This window comes from Megalobrama amblycephala, linkage group LG8 (assembly GCF_018812025.1).
Source record: "Megalobrama amblycephala isolate DHTTF-2021 linkage group LG8, ASM1881202v1, whole genome shotgun sequence".
In the NCBI taxonomy this organism is placed as follows: Eukaryota; Metazoa; Chordata; class Actinopteri; order Cypriniformes; family Xenocyprididae; genus Megalobrama; species Megalobrama amblycephala.
In genome coordinates this window covers 11,141,636-11,160,811 of record NC_063051.1, presented here as the reverse complement: position 1 = coordinate 11,160,811, position 19,176 = coordinate 11,141,636, and the positions used below count along the sequence as shown (strand labels likewise).

At 35.9% G+C, this 19,176-nt stretch overlaps 1 protein-coding gene across 1 annotated transcript in view; it reads left to right on the top strand.

Moving 5' to 3' along the window:
* oca2 (oculocutaneous albinism II) overlaps nt 1-19,176 on the top strand; it is an 88,859-nt gene that overhangs the window by 52,740 nt on the left and 16,943 nt on the right. The window contains exons 19-23 of the mRNA XM_048199229.1: nt 5,046-5,173; nt 6,106-6,165; nt 9,537-9,641; nt 14,790-14,883; nt 16,578-16,671. Of these exons, the coding sequence (XP_048055186.1) occupies nt 5,046-5,173; nt 6,106-6,165; nt 9,537-9,641; nt 14,790-14,883; nt 16,578-16,671 (481 nt within the window). The remainder of the gene's footprint in view (nt 1-5,045; nt 5,174-6,105; nt 6,166-9,536; nt 9,642-14,789; nt 14,884-16,577; nt 16,672-19,176) is intronic.

Below are 19,176 nucleotides of genomic sequence, written 5' to 3'. Positions count from 1 at the left end.
CAGTGTGGAAGAAGTCTGGGATTCATTTCACACCACGCATGAGCTACACTGCCTGTGTGTGTGTATGTGTTTGTGCCATTCAAATCAGTGAATATAGTTTACTCTTTGAGAAAAGATACTTATAGCTACCAAAAAAAAAAAAAAGTGTTTTAAAGTCAGATGATTTCTGTCTGTCTTGTCTATCTGGTGGTGAATTGTGATTTATATGTCGTTACTTTTCACTAGAGAATAAAAACTTAAGGTATCCACTTGTGACGTGAAAGTTTTCATGAAATGCCTCATGTTGTGTTTGACCCCGAATTCTGTTTAATACCTCAAAAATCGTATTTATAATGTATCAGCTTGATACTTCTTGACTTTTTTTAATCTTTTGAGAACCCAAACAAATTTTGCAATCACAGTCTCAAAGAGATTAAAGCTTTATTATTTTCTTTCTCCTGGGTTTTCATTAGATGAGAGGATATTCAAAGACTCTGGTGGGAAATTGGAGCTTATTCTTGGAATTACTTTTATTTTAAAATATACATCTTTAGGGTATCATCCAAACATGAGGGGCATAACAGATATTTGAATAATGCATGTCACTTACAGACTCTTATTTTTACAGCTAATACATTGTATTATGTAGCAGTTACATATAAAAATTGCATCCTGATTGCCACAATCCACTATTTTTTTTTTTTTTTGTAAATGGACTTGGAGATTCCATTAACTAGTTACATAACTTTGTCTTCCATCGTTCAGCTATTCTGAACAACATTGCCTTTTATGATCTTTACCTTGTTTAAGTCAAAACCATCTTTCCTTTAATATATTCTCCTCCACAATTACAGTACATCTGTGTCCTCTCTGTGACTGCATCTGAATCTTTCTCTCTCTTCTTCTGTACTTTCTCTTCCCGTCTTTGGCTCTTCCTCTGTTCGTCCTTCTCATCCCTTATTAAATGATTTCCCATGGGCAATCTCCAGCACTCACCTGTTTAATCAAATTTTGGCTAAATTGGAAGCATACTGTCGCCCCCTCCGCTATGATTTATAGCGTATTGGTTTGTTGCAGCATTTACTGACCAGTGTTGGTCATAATCCCAAAAGTATTTGTTCATGCATGTGGTGTTTTGTGCTAAATGTGGGAAGCTTTAATAATAATAACTGTTTGACAATTGTCAAGCTTTTTTTAATGGAGGCACTTCACTCACTGTCATCGCTGGCTGGAGTTCAAAGCCTCTGTCTGGCTAACAGGAAATAGTCTTTCTGGTTGAAGTGGGGTCTTTAGATAATTGCTCAGTAAATCACTATTCTGCTTTGAGTGGTGTGGGTTAGATTTTTGACATTTATGACTATTTCTGGTGTCAAAATACTAGTGAGTTAGTTCATAAAGAGATTGTAAAACTAATCCATAGTTTTAAGATTGGACCACTCTGAAATGAGTGGTAAAGTCAAACGCTTTATACGATAAACAGATTTAATTTAGGCTTTTATTCACATATAAACATTGATCAGCAAACATAAACCGAAGCTCAACTGAAACTGCTTGACGTGCGAGAACAAACTTCTTCCGGAAGCTCAAACGTGCTGCATAACACACGAGAATGAACCTCAATGCTTAAGCCGCTGTTTGCCACAATTGATGTGTGAGCTGATGAATGTGAATGTAAGTCTAAATTAAATCTGTGCATCATATAAAGTGATTGAGTCTCTTCAGAAAATTTGGACTAAACCGCTCAGTTCATATGGATTAGTTTTGCTCTTAGTATCTCTTTATGAACTTTTTGAAGCGTCAAAATGGTAGTTATATAGCTGTCTAAGGAGAGACAGAAACCTCTCAGATTTCATCAAAAAGATCTTCATTTGTATTCTGAAGATGAACGTAAGTCTTAAGGGTTTGGAATGACATGAGGGTGAGTAATTAATGACAGAATTTGCATTTTTGGGTGAACTAACCCTTTAAATTCACAGAGTGCTGGTACAAAATGTTAAGGATGACTCCACTTTGCTGGACCCAAGTAGTGGGTTTTGCTTTAGGACCCAGATTTTACATGAACAACTCAAAAAAGATCTTGTTTATCGACCAAAAATATTAATAATAATAATAAACTGTCTTAAAGAGGACCTCTTTTGGAAATGTGTTGAAACTTATAGCAGTTATAAGGGGCGTGACATTATATGTTTGAAACGGTTGACCAATCCCAACACACTGTTACTGCCGACCAATCAGAGCACATTGTGAAGGGGCTTCATAGAGACAGGATTTAAACAGAGAGTTAGAGACAAGTCCAGATGCGACAACAATGTAAAATATGTTTTAAAAAAAGGTTTTTTTAATTCAAGTTTGAAAACTTATTCTAGTAGACCTCAAAAACAAAACCAAGACATTGTAAAAGTGCATAATATGGCTTCTTTAAAATGAAATTTTTCAATGATGTGTGCATTTTAATGATGGCACCTACTTTTGCATGCTTTTAATGTAACTAATACATTTGTGCCAAAATATCAACAAAGAACTCCCTAAAAATAAAGTTTATTAATTTTTATTTAATTTCAGTGTTTGCATTTAGCATTTTTTCCCCAGACCTGTGACCCATTTTTTGGATTGTGGCGCACCAGTTGAGAACCACTTCTATTGAGCCCCTTGGTGGTAACAGGACCTGATTTCTGAATGTCCACTTCAGACAAAGGCGCTGTGTTGTTATATGATAAAAATGTCATTTCGACCCTAAAGCTTTGATAGTGTGTGACCATCTGCTCAACACATGCTGCTTCAAGGACTAAACTCCTTAGAGTCCACACTACGTGTTCCTGCTTTTAACTCGAGGCCAAAATACAATCATATACACCATACCAATCGAACACCATCCACTTTTCAAGCTCTCATATTTGTATTCTTACTACATTGAGAGTTAATATTCAATAGAAATATTAATACTGCACAAACAAATAAATGTAAAATAACAAGAAATGTAATTTCTTTTGTTCACTGTTTTTTGGTAAATGATGACAAACAATGTACGGTGGAATACGATTTCCAAGAACCATTTTATCTGGATGCTTAGTTGTAAAAGACAACCTAGAGATGATAATCTACTACCTGCACTTAAATACATTTTAAACTCTGATCTTACTGCTTGTAAATGTTTCTCCAGGTATATAAGCATTCATCAACTGTACTAATGGCTTTTGTTTGTTTGTTGTAACATTTGCAGCTAGTCTTTTTTTTTTTTTTTTTTATGGTCAGTGTCAAACAGTTGCATGTAATATGCAGGTCCAGAATAAAGCCTGCTTTTTTGTGGCTATTATAGTAAAGGTCAAAGGCTGACATGTGACGCATTAGCCCTGATCTCTAAATGGCACACTTATTATGATGGACTTCTAACACCGCATGTGATGTAGCATTATAACACTGGCCCACGTCATGCCGTATTATTAGTCTCACTTTAGTGACTCGTACATTTTGTTCCTGACATGCTGCATGTATTTTTATTCCCAGAGGCTTCTGAGAAATGGTACATCAGCTAATCAGTATTAAAATATCTGCCAATATTTCTTCACAGCATGCACATTTCATGTTCATTTCAGTTAATGTCCTTTTCATTTTACCTCCATAGAATTTTCAGATTGATATCACAATAACATCTGAGTGGATTAAAATAAACAGGGTTTAGTAGTTGAATCTTATTTTGCTATGATATTTACTGTACAACTTAAAGGAAACATATGAAAATGAAAATTCTGTCATCATTTACTCAGCCTCTTCCAAACTTTTTTCTTTAGTCCACTATTTTTTCTTTAGTCCATGGAACACACAACAAATATACTGTATTTTTGAAAAAATGTTTCAAAAGGAAATATCACCCCCCCCCCCCCCCATACATTTCCGCAAAGATAAACATTGATAATAATTAGGAATGTTTATTGAGCAGCAAATCAGCATATTAGAATGATTTCTGAAAGATCATGTGACACTAAAATATTCAGCTAAAAATTCAGCTTTGCCTTCACAGGAATAAATTAGATTTTAAAATATACTAAAATAGAAAACAATTATTTTACATTTTAATAATATTTTGCAATATTACTGTTTTGACTGTATTTTTGATCAAATAAATGCAGCCTAGGTGAACATGAGATACTTCTTTTGTAATCAATGCAACTGAAGGCTGTACCAACCCGATCTCACGGCAATTCGTACCTATTTTACTAGGTGGCTAATTCATACAAATTTGTACGATTGCACTCGTACGATCTCACTTGTATGCATTTGTACGTTTTTTTGCTAAAGCGTACATATTTTACGAGTTGCTAAATTCGTATGAATTCGTATGAATGACCTACCCCTAACCCCGTCCCTAAACTTACCCGTCAATGGGGTGTAGACAAATCGTATGAATTCGTACGAATTAGCCACCTTGTAAACAATAGGAGGTCGTGAGATATCATTGGCTGTATGTATAAAAGCATACAGAATTAATTAATATGATTTACTCTCTCAAGGAAACCACCACATTTATGTTCTGTTATCTCTGTTGTAGTTGCGATTCCCATCGTTTATTTAGACTGAGGTAATTAGATCAGTGTCAAACACATCACAGAAGACTTTAATGAAGACTATCCAGTAACTGGCTTAGGTCTATTATTCTTACACCCTGACAACCTGTAGTCCATTGTGGTGTCGCAGAATTCCTGTGGTGTCAGTGTATTGATGTGCAGAGCGTTTATGAGTCTGTTTGAGGGGTGGCTAGACTGTGTTTCTAATTGAATGCCACTGTTTGGTCTCACTCCTGCTGACTGAGGATTTGTGTGAGTGGAATACCAGATTTAGGACCACTGTGGTCGGCTGATGAGAATGTGTTTGTGGTCATGGGAAGGCAAGATAGATAGAGGCATAACATATGATTGATGCATTGCATTAACTACCGGTCGGCTGTTTCCAGGATTCCATTATCTTAAAACCTTTACGTGCAACAACAGGAAATAAAATTGCATTTGTGTTCACAGTGTTCTCTGTACTTTTCCAGTGATCTTGGCTTGATGTACTGTTTTGTCCCTCAGGTTGGATCGCTATCTTGGGAGCTCTGTGGTTACTGGTGCTGGCTGACATTCAGGACTTCGAGATCATACTTCACAGAGTGGAATGGGCCACTCTGTTGTTCTTTGCTGCTCTGTTTGTGCTTATGGAGGTATGGTAATGCTCACGAACTGCACGCAGACATGCTTGAAAACACAAACGCCCACATATCCCAATGTTCTGTTATGTATTACATCACAGTGATGTCTAGTCATTGTTTACAAGGCTGAAAAGACAGTTTAGTTGGCCGCTGGCCCGTGTTGTTTTGTATGCATGTTCCAAGCTTGTCATGTTCAAATCAATCAATCAGTCAGTCAATCAATCAATCAATCAATCAATCAATCAATCAATCAATCAATCAATCAATTGTATGATTTAAATGCAACATCTTTTTTTTAATGTCAACTAAATTAATTTGCTCAATTATTGTAAGAAAAATTATTCTTTTAAATGTAATCTATTTTTAATTATTTTTTATTAAATATATTTTCATATATATATTAAATATATATATATATATATAACATTTTTCCTTTTTTTTACAAAACCGAGCCTAAGGGAAAAAAGTGCATTGATATAAAAGATAAAATATTTAATAGTGTATATAATAGAGTGTTGTTATTTTTATTTTTATCTTTCACATTCTTAAATAAAGAGAGTAAAAGAAAGAGGGTGACTTAGAGATTGGGAGTCTAAGTAAGGGAAAAGTTAGCATGTCAGCAGCATAAATGCTGGGTTTGCTGTTTGTGTTGGCTTAATCCTTTGTTTTGTAAGGAAGACAGTATTCACACAGGGAAGCCCACCCCTTGGGCCCAGTGGGGAGCTTAATGCTTCTCCAAGATAAACTGTTTGCCCTCTACAGCAGAGCCAACATTCACAATCACTCATACCAGTGTGCACCACAAGCAGCGAGACAAAAATATATGAATTTTGATATTCCACTTCCATTGTTTAAAAGATGGAAAATCAGGACTGTCAGGTTAAATGTCTGTTTTTTTTTGGTTTCTGGTCTATGGCTTGATTTTCTCTTTGGTGTGTTTTAAGGCCTTAGCCCAGCTGCAGCTCATCGACTACATTGGGGAGCAGACAGCGGTGTTGATAAAAGTAAGTATTTGCTCCAGAAATATTTTATACAGTCTTTGGGGGGGGATTTCAAAACCTATCAAAAAAGATAAGATATCAACTCTTGGGTGATACGATCACAAGTGGGGAGGTGACACATGTTGCTGTTTACACTTGGAAGTAACATCAAATGCCTCTCCTGTGGCTGTGACCACTTGTGATCGGATTTTGAGAAAAATTCTGTTTCTGCCTCAGAGTAAAGGCAGAATATGAGAATAAAATAAAAAAATAAAGTTATTGTGCGTCACATTGTAAGATATGATGTTGTAACTGCAAAATATAAAGTCGCAGTTATGAGAAACAAAGCTGCACTTGCAAGATACTGTATAGTCACATGGTGAGAAGTGTCACTTTATGAGATATGAAATCACATTTTGATATATAAAGAGATATTATGTGAAACAAAGTCCTAGATGCCTTTTGATTGAAATGGCCCTTCACTGTTCACATCAGGAAGGACTAGCATTTACACTACAAATGCAATGGGATCATATTACAAAGCATTATGGATGCTTTATACCTGTATTTAGCATTGTCCACATTTGATCAGATCACTCGAGAAGATTTTAATACCAGCTACTGTATAATCAAGGTCTATATGTTATGCAGCAGCTTAGCTTACTATGGAGTGCAAAAGTTGGGTTCTGAAGTATAATTCCATTAATTTTTTCAATAGGGGATTTGATTTTTACCAGTAACTTATACACCTTAATGACAGACCTATGCTGTGAGCAACAGTACAAGGTTGCTAATCGATAGTAAATACCCATCATTCCGCATTATTTCAACATTTTTTTTTAAAGCTGCCCTAGAACGTTCTTTCACAAGATGTAATATAAGTCTAAAGGCCCCGGTATACTTCAAACGAAATCGAAGAACGAACTGATGTGATGTCATTTCGAACAAAATCAGGCCCAAACGAAGTTCGTTTTGTGTTCTTTTTGGAATTTCGAAATGGCTTGCCAAAGCGAACTTTCAGGAAAAGTTCACTCCAGCTGCAAAACACCTTCGTACTACCATTGCGCAGTGACGATAACGTAATAGGAGGTGTGCGCCGAGGCTCCGCCTTCTCTCGCGTGGGAAGCGTCTCTGGTTCATTTCGTGTGTGTTTGAGTTCGTCGAGGTAAGATCTCTGTGGGTGAAAACATGAGCACATTGGATAGCCGCTTTTTTACTTCGTTTTACCCCTAAACGAAGAACGAAAAAGAACTTCGTTTGAAGTATACCGGGGCCTTAAGGTGTCCCCTGAATGTGTCTGTGAAGTTTCAGCTCAAAATACCCGATAGATTTTTTTAAATTAATTTTTTTAACTGCCTATTTTGGGGCATCATTAACTATGCACTGATTCAGGCTGCGGCCCCTTTAAATCTTGCACTCCCTGCCCCCCGAGCTCTCAACTATAATACAGTGCATAAAGTTCACACAGCTAATATAACCCTTAAATGGATCTTTACAAGATGTTCGTCATGCATACTGCATGCATGCTTCGGATCATGTGAGTATAGTATTTATTTGGATGTTTACATTTGATTCTGAATGAGTTTGAGGCTGTGCTCCGTGGCTAAAGCTAACATTACACACTGTTGGAAAGATTTATAAAGAATGAAGATGTGTTTATGCATTATACAGACTGCAAGTGTTTAAAAATGAAAATAGCGACGGCTCTTGTCTCCGTGAATACAGTAATAAACGATGGTAACTTTAACCATATTTAACAGTACATTAGCAACATGCTAACGAAACATTTAGAAAGACAATTTTCAAATATCACTAAAAATATCATGGATTATGTCAGTTACATCTGACATTTTTTCGCTATTGTTCTTGCTTGCTTACCTAGTCTGATGATTCAGCTGTGCACATCCAGATGTTAATACTGCCTGCCCTTGTGTAATGCCTTGAACATGGACTGGCATATGCAAATATGGGGGCATACATATTAATGATCCCGACTGTTACGTAACAGTCGGTGTTATGTTGAGATTCGCCTGTTCTTCTAAGTTCTTTTAAACAAATGAGATTTACACAAGAAGGAGGAAACAATGGTGTCTGAGACTCACTGTATGTCATTTCCATGTACTGAGCTCTTGTTATTCAACTATGCCAAGGTGAATTCAATTTTTGATTCTAGGGCACCTTTAAATAATCATGTTTAACAGTGGGAGTCCTGGTGAGAAACTACATTATCCATGATTCTGCAAAGAAATCTCCACCAATCAGAGAATTACAACAAGCAAATTTTTTGGCATCTGCCCTCTCACATGAGGCATCACAAATAACATAATAGATTCTTCCTGCTCTCTCAAACTACTTAAGTATTTGTGTGTATATATACATAGCAATGAACATAAGATATCAACAGCTTTAAATAAATAGTTCTATAATTCTCCACTGTTTTCCATTTGTTTTTCATCTGCGGTGCTTCAAGGATTTATATTTCTTTCCCCCATTAAAGATGTTAAGTACACAGTCTTGTACCATTGTTTTTTTTTTTGTTTGATTTTCAAATACATTTTTTGCTTCAAATTAAAGTTTGTAATGATGTGATTAAAAGAAAGGAAAGAACAGGAAAAATACTTTCGAATCCAAGGCCCCTGAAAAGCAGCTCTTCAAGCAGCAAGCAGCTTTTCTTTTTTCATACATAGACCATAATTCTAAGAGCAAGTGTTTCCACACATAAAAAAACTCCGTAAAACCAGCCAAATGAACCTCATTAAATAATGTGGCTGGCTGAAATTATTGTTATCTTTGATCCCGTAGTGGGGCTTTGTGAGCCATAAATAGAGAGATTTCCACAGGCCTGGAAGTGTCCAGCTTTGCCTGGCTGGCGATCACACTCTGATAGACCCGTCAGCTTGTGTTTGGTGTGCGGGCCTTTTACAATCACAGTAATTATTCATGACAGGTGCTGCTGTGGATCTCTGATGCATTCAATCCAATCATCAGCACCAGAACCCCTAAAATCTCACCATGTACAGTAGATAAACAACCAAAGAGAAGAATAGTGGAGAAACGACTGAAATAAAACCATGTTCTAATAAACAGGACGCGTACATGCTTAAAAAACAAAGCTACGGTGCATTTTCACATACATTATCAAGATGAAAAACAGGCATATGGTGAGAAAGTGTGTGTTTATGTCTGCTTGTGTACATGTGTGGTGTTGTGTTTTGGTTTATGAAAGCAACAGACCGTGAAATAATGAATTCAATGTGACTGTGTCATGAACACATTGTCTGCAAAGCCTCCCACCTTTGTGTTGGCATCTACGGGACTTGAGACTGACAGAGAGACAGGGCTTGTGTGTGCGTGTGTTTGGTTGTGACATATTTTATTGTTATCTTCTCTCCCAGGCAGTGCCAGAGGATGAGCGGTTGGCCATCGCCATCATTTTGGTCATGTGGGTCTCAGCGCTGGCCTCCTCTCTTATAGACAACATTCCCTTCACCGCCACTATGGTAAAGAACACGCACACACTCCATCAACCATTTGCACACAAACACAAAGATGTGGTAAAACAAAACTAGCTCTAAATCACACTATCTTCTCCATTATATTTAACTTTTCTTTTTCTTTTTTTATGGTTGCATCAAGATATAAAGTTGAATATAATCAATTTTATTATTTTAATCTTTTAAACTTCATAGAATGTTACTACAGTTCAATAGTCAATAGTTTTTTAATGTTTTTTGAAGTCTCTTATGTTCACACAGGCTGCATTTATTTGATCAAAAATGCAGTAAAGTATTATAAAATATATTTACAATTTAAACATTTTATTTTTTTTATTTTAATATATTTTAAAATGTAATTTATTCCTGTGATAGCAAAGCTACATTTTCAGCAGCTTTTACTCCAGTCTTCAGTGTGTCAGTCTTACAGAAATAATTCTAATATGCTGATTTGATGCTTGAGTAATATTTCTTATTATTACCAATTTTGAAAATAGTTATTTTATTCAGCTTAATATTTTTGTGAAAACTGTGATACATTTTTTCCATTTACATTTTTATAAACAATTTTAATTCTTTGATGAATAGAAAGTTCAAAAGCACAGTGACATTATACATGTTTGGATCAATTTAATTCATCCTTTATGAATTAAAAAAAATAATTTCTTTGTAAAAAATCTTACTGATCCTAAACTTTTAAACAGTATTGTATGGAGCACCTGTTTGAAGCGATGTGCCTTGCCCTTCAGTTGATGTATTAACAGTTGACTTTTGTTGTTGTTTATGCAATTAAAATGATAAATATAATTACATTTCCTTCCCAGTGGAGGGCCCGACACTTTTTTGGAATAGTTTTTAATTTCCATCTGGGCAAATTCTGTCAAAATAGTTATCAAAGATGAGGATATTGGGTCTTGAGAGCTAAAGCAGTGGTACAGTATCTAAGAATAAAAAAAAATATATTATATAACATTGTTTATTATGAAATGCTGTCAACATGCTGATTAAGAACGAAGTTAAATGTAGATAAAAAATTGTCTTGTTTCTGCATTGTTTTAGCGAAAGTATAAATCTATTTTGCTGTTCAATGCATTTTTGATACTGTTGTTAAAATAACCGCGTCATCTTCAGCTGTTAATGTGGCGTTTTAGTATCTTTAGCGGGAGAGAGAAGCAACGTGTACAGAATGGAAAAGGCTTGAATGAAGCGTGTTTAGCTCTAGATAAAAATATTAGAGGATAAAGCCGAAGGATAATTATCATAAACGAAACTGAGCGTTTGTGATGTGTACTGCTCTGTTGTTTTGATGTGCTGCTCACCTTACTGCTACCGTTGTATGCCTTGCGGTCCAGTTCGAACCAAGCCAGGGTCTGGAACCAGACCGCTAATTCAGGACTCCTGGCCTAGACAGTCTTTTATACAGATTTTTACAGCCAATGTAGAAGACAGGAGCTGTTGTATGTTAATAAATTAATTAGAAATATGTTTTTCAAACGTAGCTCATGCTGCAGGACACTGCCGTCACTGCTTGACGTGTCAACTGCCCACGTTCTGTTGACAAATAGGTGAAAAAAGTGCATCTTATTCTCTATAGTAGGCTGAATCGTGTGAGGAACAGTGGTGAGTGATGATGTGCTATCGGAGCAGCGCATGAATCATGTGTATCATGAAGGAACACGTGCTGTGAGCTGATATGATGAACATGCCACCAAACAGACAGAGCTGTGCTGCCAATCGCTCACTGCCAAATGAGCAGAAGGGAAGAATGCAGGGCAGATGAAGAGACAAGTCACTCCAGAAATCACTTAGCATTTCAAAAGCCTTTTCATTTCTTTCTTCTCCAGCGTTTTCCACACATTTAATTTGATCTGTCTATTTTGCCCTCTTTTCTTTCTTGCTTTCTCTATTTCTCTCACCTCTAGTAGTAGGGATGTGCAAAACTACATATTTTTAGGTTGCCTAAATGGCTAATTGATTACTCGAATTAGCCAGTTAATCTGACCCTGATTATATACATTTCTTAGGGAGCTTTTACATATAGATCTTACCCTGTTTGACTAGTTGGTTGTTGGACTAGTTGGCCACCGGTTGACCTGCAGCTTTCTTATTTTGCCTCATTCTCTTTCTCATCGTCTCTCTTTCTTTAGCTTTGTGAAAAAGGAGAGATAAACAGGGTGAAATGGACTTGAGCTCAGCATACACTTGTGGCGGCAATGAATCACATTGATTTTGCCGGACCCGTCACTGTATAAATACAGAAAACACTTCTCAGCAGTGCCCTCTAACAATCTAAATCTAAAAAGGCCATGCAGTTAAACAGGCACTTCATTTTTGTTGAGCACAGAATGAGCCTGTTTTTGACTCTAGTACCAACAACAAAAATCAGCATGCATTCAGTTATTTTGAACTGTCCTCTTGAAAAGTGGTATAGATGCTGGTGTGCCCACCAGACCTCATAACTAGCTTAACCAAAAGTCTCATTACTGTTAAGTTTCATTACTCATCACTTTTAAATCTTATTTGGTCAACCAGCTTCATAGAAAGACCTTTTAATGCTAGAAACCAGCACTAAGCAGAATATATATCGTCATGGAAATTCATGCTGGTCTAAACAGCAAATTTCTTTGTGTTTCTGTGGTCAGAATTTTAAATGGTATTTTATTGACTCCATATCACACCGACCATGCATAAAGCAATTTTAAATTGGCCTTCATGTGCTCGTCATGTCTAGGTCCACATATCAGACACAGTGTGTTAAGTTTGAGTATTCTATACATTTTCAAATGTGACACAATCACTGACATCCATATGGAGCATTGAACACCTGATCTGAAGATCAATACATTGTCTAGAAGTTGTTCCCTGGACTCGTCTATAAGGGATTATATATGACACATACATGGCCAAAGTCATTTCTCTCTTCTCCCTCACCATGTTTGTAGATCTCCTCTGTCCCTGGCCATTTGTTGGGTGACTTGCCAAGGATTCTTCTGTAATTACAACAAGTAAACTGGATAAAAGTGCCTGTGGGATTTGATGAAGGTGATCATATAACATGAACATGATTGACCGTTCTTTACTTGTATAACTATAGGTCCTGTCTGTGTGGTAGACCTAGTTTGAACCACAGCTGATGCTTTCAGGAACTCTCAGTGGAAATCCTGCAATAGATATACAAACAATCCCAAGAGAACCTCCTTGGGAGAACCAGTATATCCAACAGAATCTAAATCTGAATCTGACTGATGACAAATTAATTATTTATACAATTAAATATGTCCTTGGTCATTATGCAAAACAATTTAAACTATTTTTGTTTTGTAAATTTTACCTTTCTCCCTTGCCGCTAATCTTCTCCAAATCCGAGTTGTATCGCTCCAGTCTCTCTTTTTTTTAAATCAAGTTATAAAATAATTTCATATTTCATTATTATAGTTAAAAAGTTTGGGGTCATGCATTTATTTGATCGAAAATACAGTAAATACAGTAAATATTTTTACAATTTAAAACTTTTAAACTTTTCTAATTTAATATATTTTTAAATGTAATTTATACCTGTGATGGCAAAGCTGAATTTTCTTCAGTGTCACATGATCTTTAGAAATCATTCTAATAAGCTGTTTTGGGTCTCAGGAAATATTTCTTATTATTATCAATGTTGAAAACTTTTGTGCTGCAAAAGAATTTTGTAGAAACCATAATATATTTTTCAGGATTCTTTGATAAAAAGAAAGTTCAAACAGCATTTATTTGAAACAGAAGGTTTTGTATATGTAAACAATGTAAAAGTCTTTCCTGTCACTTTTGATAAATTAAATGCTTCCTTGCTGAGTAAAAGTATTAATTTCTTTAAAATTATTGAATGGTTGTATATATATCAATATATGATAAATATGGTTTCCATTTTTTGCTAATAGAGTATTTTATTGCAAAAAAAAAAAAACGTATTCAAGGTGATACAAGACATGGTTACTCTGTTGGTGTTACTTTTTTATTTAAAAATGGCTGGCTGTACATTATCCCTTATATTATCCTTATCTCTTCACATTTGTAAAAACAGAAGAAATGTCCCCAATAAATCTTGTTCCGGTGTAGCTGCTCATTTATAGACAACTTAATGAAAGTTTAATCCACATTAATTATCAAACAGTTGTTTTATGTATAAAAAATAGACTAATATGAGTTATGATTACAGAGATCATGTTTGAGATCTGTGAAAATGTTTCTATTCCACCTGTGTCAATTTAGGATTTTCCACACAGATTAAAATGTGCTATTTGCGCTCCACTGCAAACATAAAACTGCTATTTTCTTGTCAGCACAAGTGTATGGTTGCTTTGGCTCCTGGTGCCCTCCCATCCACGGTGGCGATGCCACAGCTGAATGAACCGGATGGCAAATGTAGTAGAAAATGTAATCACAGTTGTGCTGTGTAATTTATTCAAGTCGATTGCAGCTGAAGCCGCTGTTAGCTGGGAGGCCAGCGTGTAGCAGACAAGTGGCTACACACTGAAATCTTCGAGGCAGAAGGCATTTTCTGCAAATATGCAATCTTTAAATTAAGCTACACTGGTGGGAAGATCGAATGCTTATGTGCCTTGAGAAATGGATGCATGCGTGATTCTTGTTGTCACCACAGGGGATGCATTCTCTGCCTCTCACCGTTATATGCTCATGCTTAGCACTGATGGCTATAGCCATTGTGGAGCCATAAGTGTTTTTGTCTTGTTTATATCTGTGTAGATTTCATGCCTGGGCCAATGCGGTGAAGCTTGGTTCATACATGCTGTTTCATGAGGTTTTCATTTGCTATTTTTTTCGAACTGTGTGTCTGTGCAAAAAGAGAGGAAAATGGAAAAGAAATCTAATGTCATCCACTATTGATTTTCTTGTTCTTGACTAGTGCAGTAGAAGAATATGACTCAATCTGCTAATAGGTTGAACGGCTGTCAGAATTATTGAATATAACATTCTTCATGACCCTGACATTCACAATGCTTAGTTCTTGACAGATGGTTGTTTGTAAGAGGCATTGCTTAATTGTTTATTCTTCATTTACATTGCCTCTGACAATTATGATTCATGCCTTCTTTTTGTCAGTCAGACCATCCATCCATCATTAAGTTTGTTTATTTTAATTTTTTTTCCCCATAGATTCCCGTGCTCATAAACCTCAGTCAAGATGCCGATGTCAACCTGCCAATCAAACCTCTCATTTTTGCATTGGCTATGGGAGCTTGCCTTGGAGGTCAGTTCCATTTTTTTTTCTATATTATACTGTATATTATACAAGTGTGTTTTAAAACAAACATATCATTACAGCAACGTTGGTTCAAGTGGTTTGATGAACTGAAATGAACACTTCTTTTAAAAGACATCCTTTGTAGCATTTCATTTGAATTGCAAGCCACCTTCTACAAGCAAAGAAGTATTTGTTTCTGTGATATCCATTACTATTTTATTTTAGTAATTCAAACTTTCGAATCAGAAAACGGATCTTATTTTATTACATCGTGTCATCTTTAATAAGCTGTGGTTTTTCAGTGCCACTCACTTTTTCCTCACTCGCTTTCAAAGTACAGAGCACAATAGATTGCTCTACATTTAGGAATGTAGTGTGCTTACAAGGCCCTCTGAAAATGCCTCATTGCCTGTTTGGCTCTAAGGACAGAGAGAGAGAGATGTGGTTGTCCTACAGCGTAATCACAAGAGATGTGTTAGCTCTATTATCGATCCATGGAATGCTAAGGCAGGCTTCTGGTTTTGTTGTCACGCTGACACCTTTTGAAATGTGAACATTTCATATCAAGACCATTCTTCTACATGGCCCACCAACACACTATAAGAAATATGTCCTTTAGGAAATGATGAATTGATGGCTATAAACTGCTTTTAGAAACTTAAACCCCTAGAAGACATTTAGGAATTAAACTGAAAATGTGGTGTTGGCAATGCTTTTGTGAAGGAATCAAGATCCTTTATATTTAACTTTATTTTTGTTGTCTTTTTAATGTCTTACATCACAGTTGTAATTTGTGTAAAATATGTATTTATATAATTATTATTTCATAATTATGATTGTTTCAAACTCTGCTTAAATTATCAATGTTAAAAACATTTATAGGTTAATTTTTAGGTTATTTTTATAATGGATTTTCTTCATATCCAAGACAAAATATTAAAGGCGTTTGAATGATAAAGACATGCAAATGACCTGACCACTGTCTAAAACAGCAACTTCTGACATGCTAAAGCCACATAACACTGGCAGTTTCATCCTAGTTTTGCAAGTCTTATGAGATTGAGCTATGGCTTCAAATGTCTTTGAATCTCCACCAAACTACAAACTGATGAAGCCACTTGGATCAGAGGTGGGACAGTAAATTGAAGAACACATCTAGATGCTCCAGAGTAAATTTTTTTAGACATGCTATTGATGAATTGATGACCTCTGTCCTTCATCAGAAAGCTATCATGGCTGTGATTTGAGTTGGATTCTTCGTGCCATGCATTATCAAAAGAGGTACTACAAAAGAAACCCTTGCTAAATCACCACTGCAATTTAGCACTGAAGGTCATTTCATGGCTGATCCTCTAACAGGAGTGATTGCACATTGGAGAACTTTAAATTGCAATCAGCATAACAAAATCTGCTGTGCACATTGGCACCAAATCAATTCTAATATTCATTTATAAAGATCCATGTTTGTGCAGTGCTGTGTTTGTAGAGGACATGTAGTGCTATTTAAACATTTACAAATTCTCAGATCTCTCTCTCAAGGCAGACTCAAATGATTGGATAGAGTATACGTACATGGAAAAATTCACTGGGCAAACTTTTTTTTTTTTTCATTAAATATAAATGAATGTCTATGTTTATTCAGGCTATCAGAGTTATCCAAGATAGTCATTCATTTTTTTTCCCTTCTCTTTCTTTGAAAGGAAATGGGACACTGATTGGAGCATCTGCAAATGTAGTGTGTGCTGGGATTGCTGAACAGCATGGCTATGGATTTTCCTTCATGGAGTTCTTCAGGTATTTATATTGGGTACACATTTATTCTTCCACAGGTTTTATTAAAAATAGAGAGTCTTTTGTGTCCAACTGTGGTAGGAAATTGATCTCAAATTCCACACACATTTTCTGCTGTTTTTATTGTGTTTTAAAGAGACAAGTTATGCTAGTATTTTAATTAATTTTTTAATGCCACTCTATTTGTTTTCTATAGTCAGTATCCCATGACTCTATGTTCGGTTGCTTGACATTTTGGTCAGGTGGTCTGTTTCTTTCTAAGTGGGCAGTTCAAAATAAGCTGCGATGAGCACCAGACTCCGACAGGAAAAGAATATATGTTTTCTTCTTTGTCAAAACTAGTATTGCTAACAGCAAAATTACCCAAGAGTGCAAGAGTCAATCCACTAGCTTTATGTCCAGATGTTTATAGCCTTTTTTGTACTCTTACTTCATGTCCAGATGTTTATAGCCTTTCATGTACTCTTACTTCAGGGAAAGCTGTGAGTATTCCAGCCAGATCTGTTGGCCACTGGTAGCTTAAGTGACACTTAGGAGGTCTGTTTCAGGGCAAACTCTAATACACTGCTTGCAAGCAGCTGCTGCAATCTGCTGCTTCTCTGTGGCCGGTTGCATAAACTGCTAAGACTAGTCTTACAAATTATTCTTCAAATATTTTTCTTCTAGACTGTTCATAATTGTTTATACCAGTTACATAAAAACCTAGATTGGTCTAATTTGATACCTAAAAGTAAGACTGATTACCCCTAACTAACTGCTAGTTGATTAAATTAGTTCTTATAGGATTAGTTCAGTTCAGAATTAAAATTTAAGATTTCTGAGGAAAACATTCCAGGATTTTTCTCCATATAGTGGACTTCACTGGGGTACAACTGGTTGGAGGTCCAAATTGCAGCTTCAATGCAGCTTCAAAGGGCTCTACACATGAGATGGAGCTCTTGCCCTACCACGGTACTTCTGTACACGGTACTACATCACGCGTGACTTTCCAACATGATTACATAATGCGCTGTGTATCGCAGAGCAGTGCAAGATGAGCATTTGTGGTTAAAAAGTTTATAATTTTTTTGGGGGGGGAAAAGACCCTAGACCAGAGCCTTTTTCCTCGTCTGGGATCGTGTAGAGCCCTTTGAAACTGCATTGAAACTGCCCCAGTACCCCAGTGAAGTCCACCATATGGAGAAAAATCCTGAAACATTTTCCTCAAAAACATTAATTTCTTTTTGACAGAAGAAAGAAAGACATAAACATAACATTTATAATATAATTTATCAGGAAATTTTAATTCTGAAGTGAATTAATCCTTTAAGACATAGTCTTAACATAATGGCTATGTTTATGCAAATGGTATGTTCTTCATTCTCTAGTCATCACTTTATAAAATACATTATTTAAAAATGGAGCAATATCAGAAAGAGAACAGCAGAACCATCAGTTACAGTCAAAATGGCACTCAACACAATCTCACTTATTTAAATGTTGTCATGTGAATGCTTTAGTCTTTTAGACCAAGATAATGCGGTTTGTATTTTGGCTTTGTCCAACATTTATACATTTTAATCACACTATAGTTGCTCTTGGTGTTATGCGCATACTCTGAAACATACAGTTGACTGTATTTAATCCTTCAAATATTTGATTATCTGTTGTGCCATGTATACTTGGACAGAGAGATGAAGACTGTAGCTCGACTATGTAAAAATCTAGCCTGATTATATGTAAATGTACTTATTGGTTATTCTACTTTATTGCTTACTTATTGTTGCTACCAGTGTTTACTTAATATGCAAGTAAAGTTAAAGAAGAGAAGGACAATATATGAACTTTCTTATAAGTCCTCTGTATTAATATAATTTTTGTTGTGAACACATTTGTCTTTACATGTTCTGTGTAAAATCAATGTAAATGGAGCATGTTCACCACGTTCCAAAAATATCCCTAAGTGTGCCTCTCTTTTTAAGAAGTGACAGATCTAGTTTTAGAGAGACTCTTAAGACAGCTTGATTTCAAGCACTCTCTAGCGTATCAACAAATACATCTGAATGTGGAAAAGGAGCTGCTTGCTGATTACCTCTTGGTGAGAGGCTTGCGAAGATATTCACCGTCTCTTTTGATTCGGTTCTCCCTGCTTGTTACCACCTGCTCGATGGAAGTGCTTTCCATGCACATACAGATGCATGCAGATATCTGGCTTTCTCCCAGTTGGTGGGGTGTTGGTGGTCAATGGTGAAAAAGAGGAACTTGAATGCACATCTGATTGGACTGTGAAATGATCCCGGTGGGAGACAGTGGGGTCTTTCATGCGGAGTATATAGAATCTGAAAAGGAAGTTCAGACATGCCTAGCACAGAGCCAGACATGAAGGCACTTCACATTTTCACTGATACCTTTGGGACTTTGTGTCTTTGGATTTACTTAAATACTACTAACAGTTTACTTTGAAATGTGCTCAACCTCCTATAATTTATAAAAAGGCTTATTCTCCATTAATTTCTAAATATTTGAATG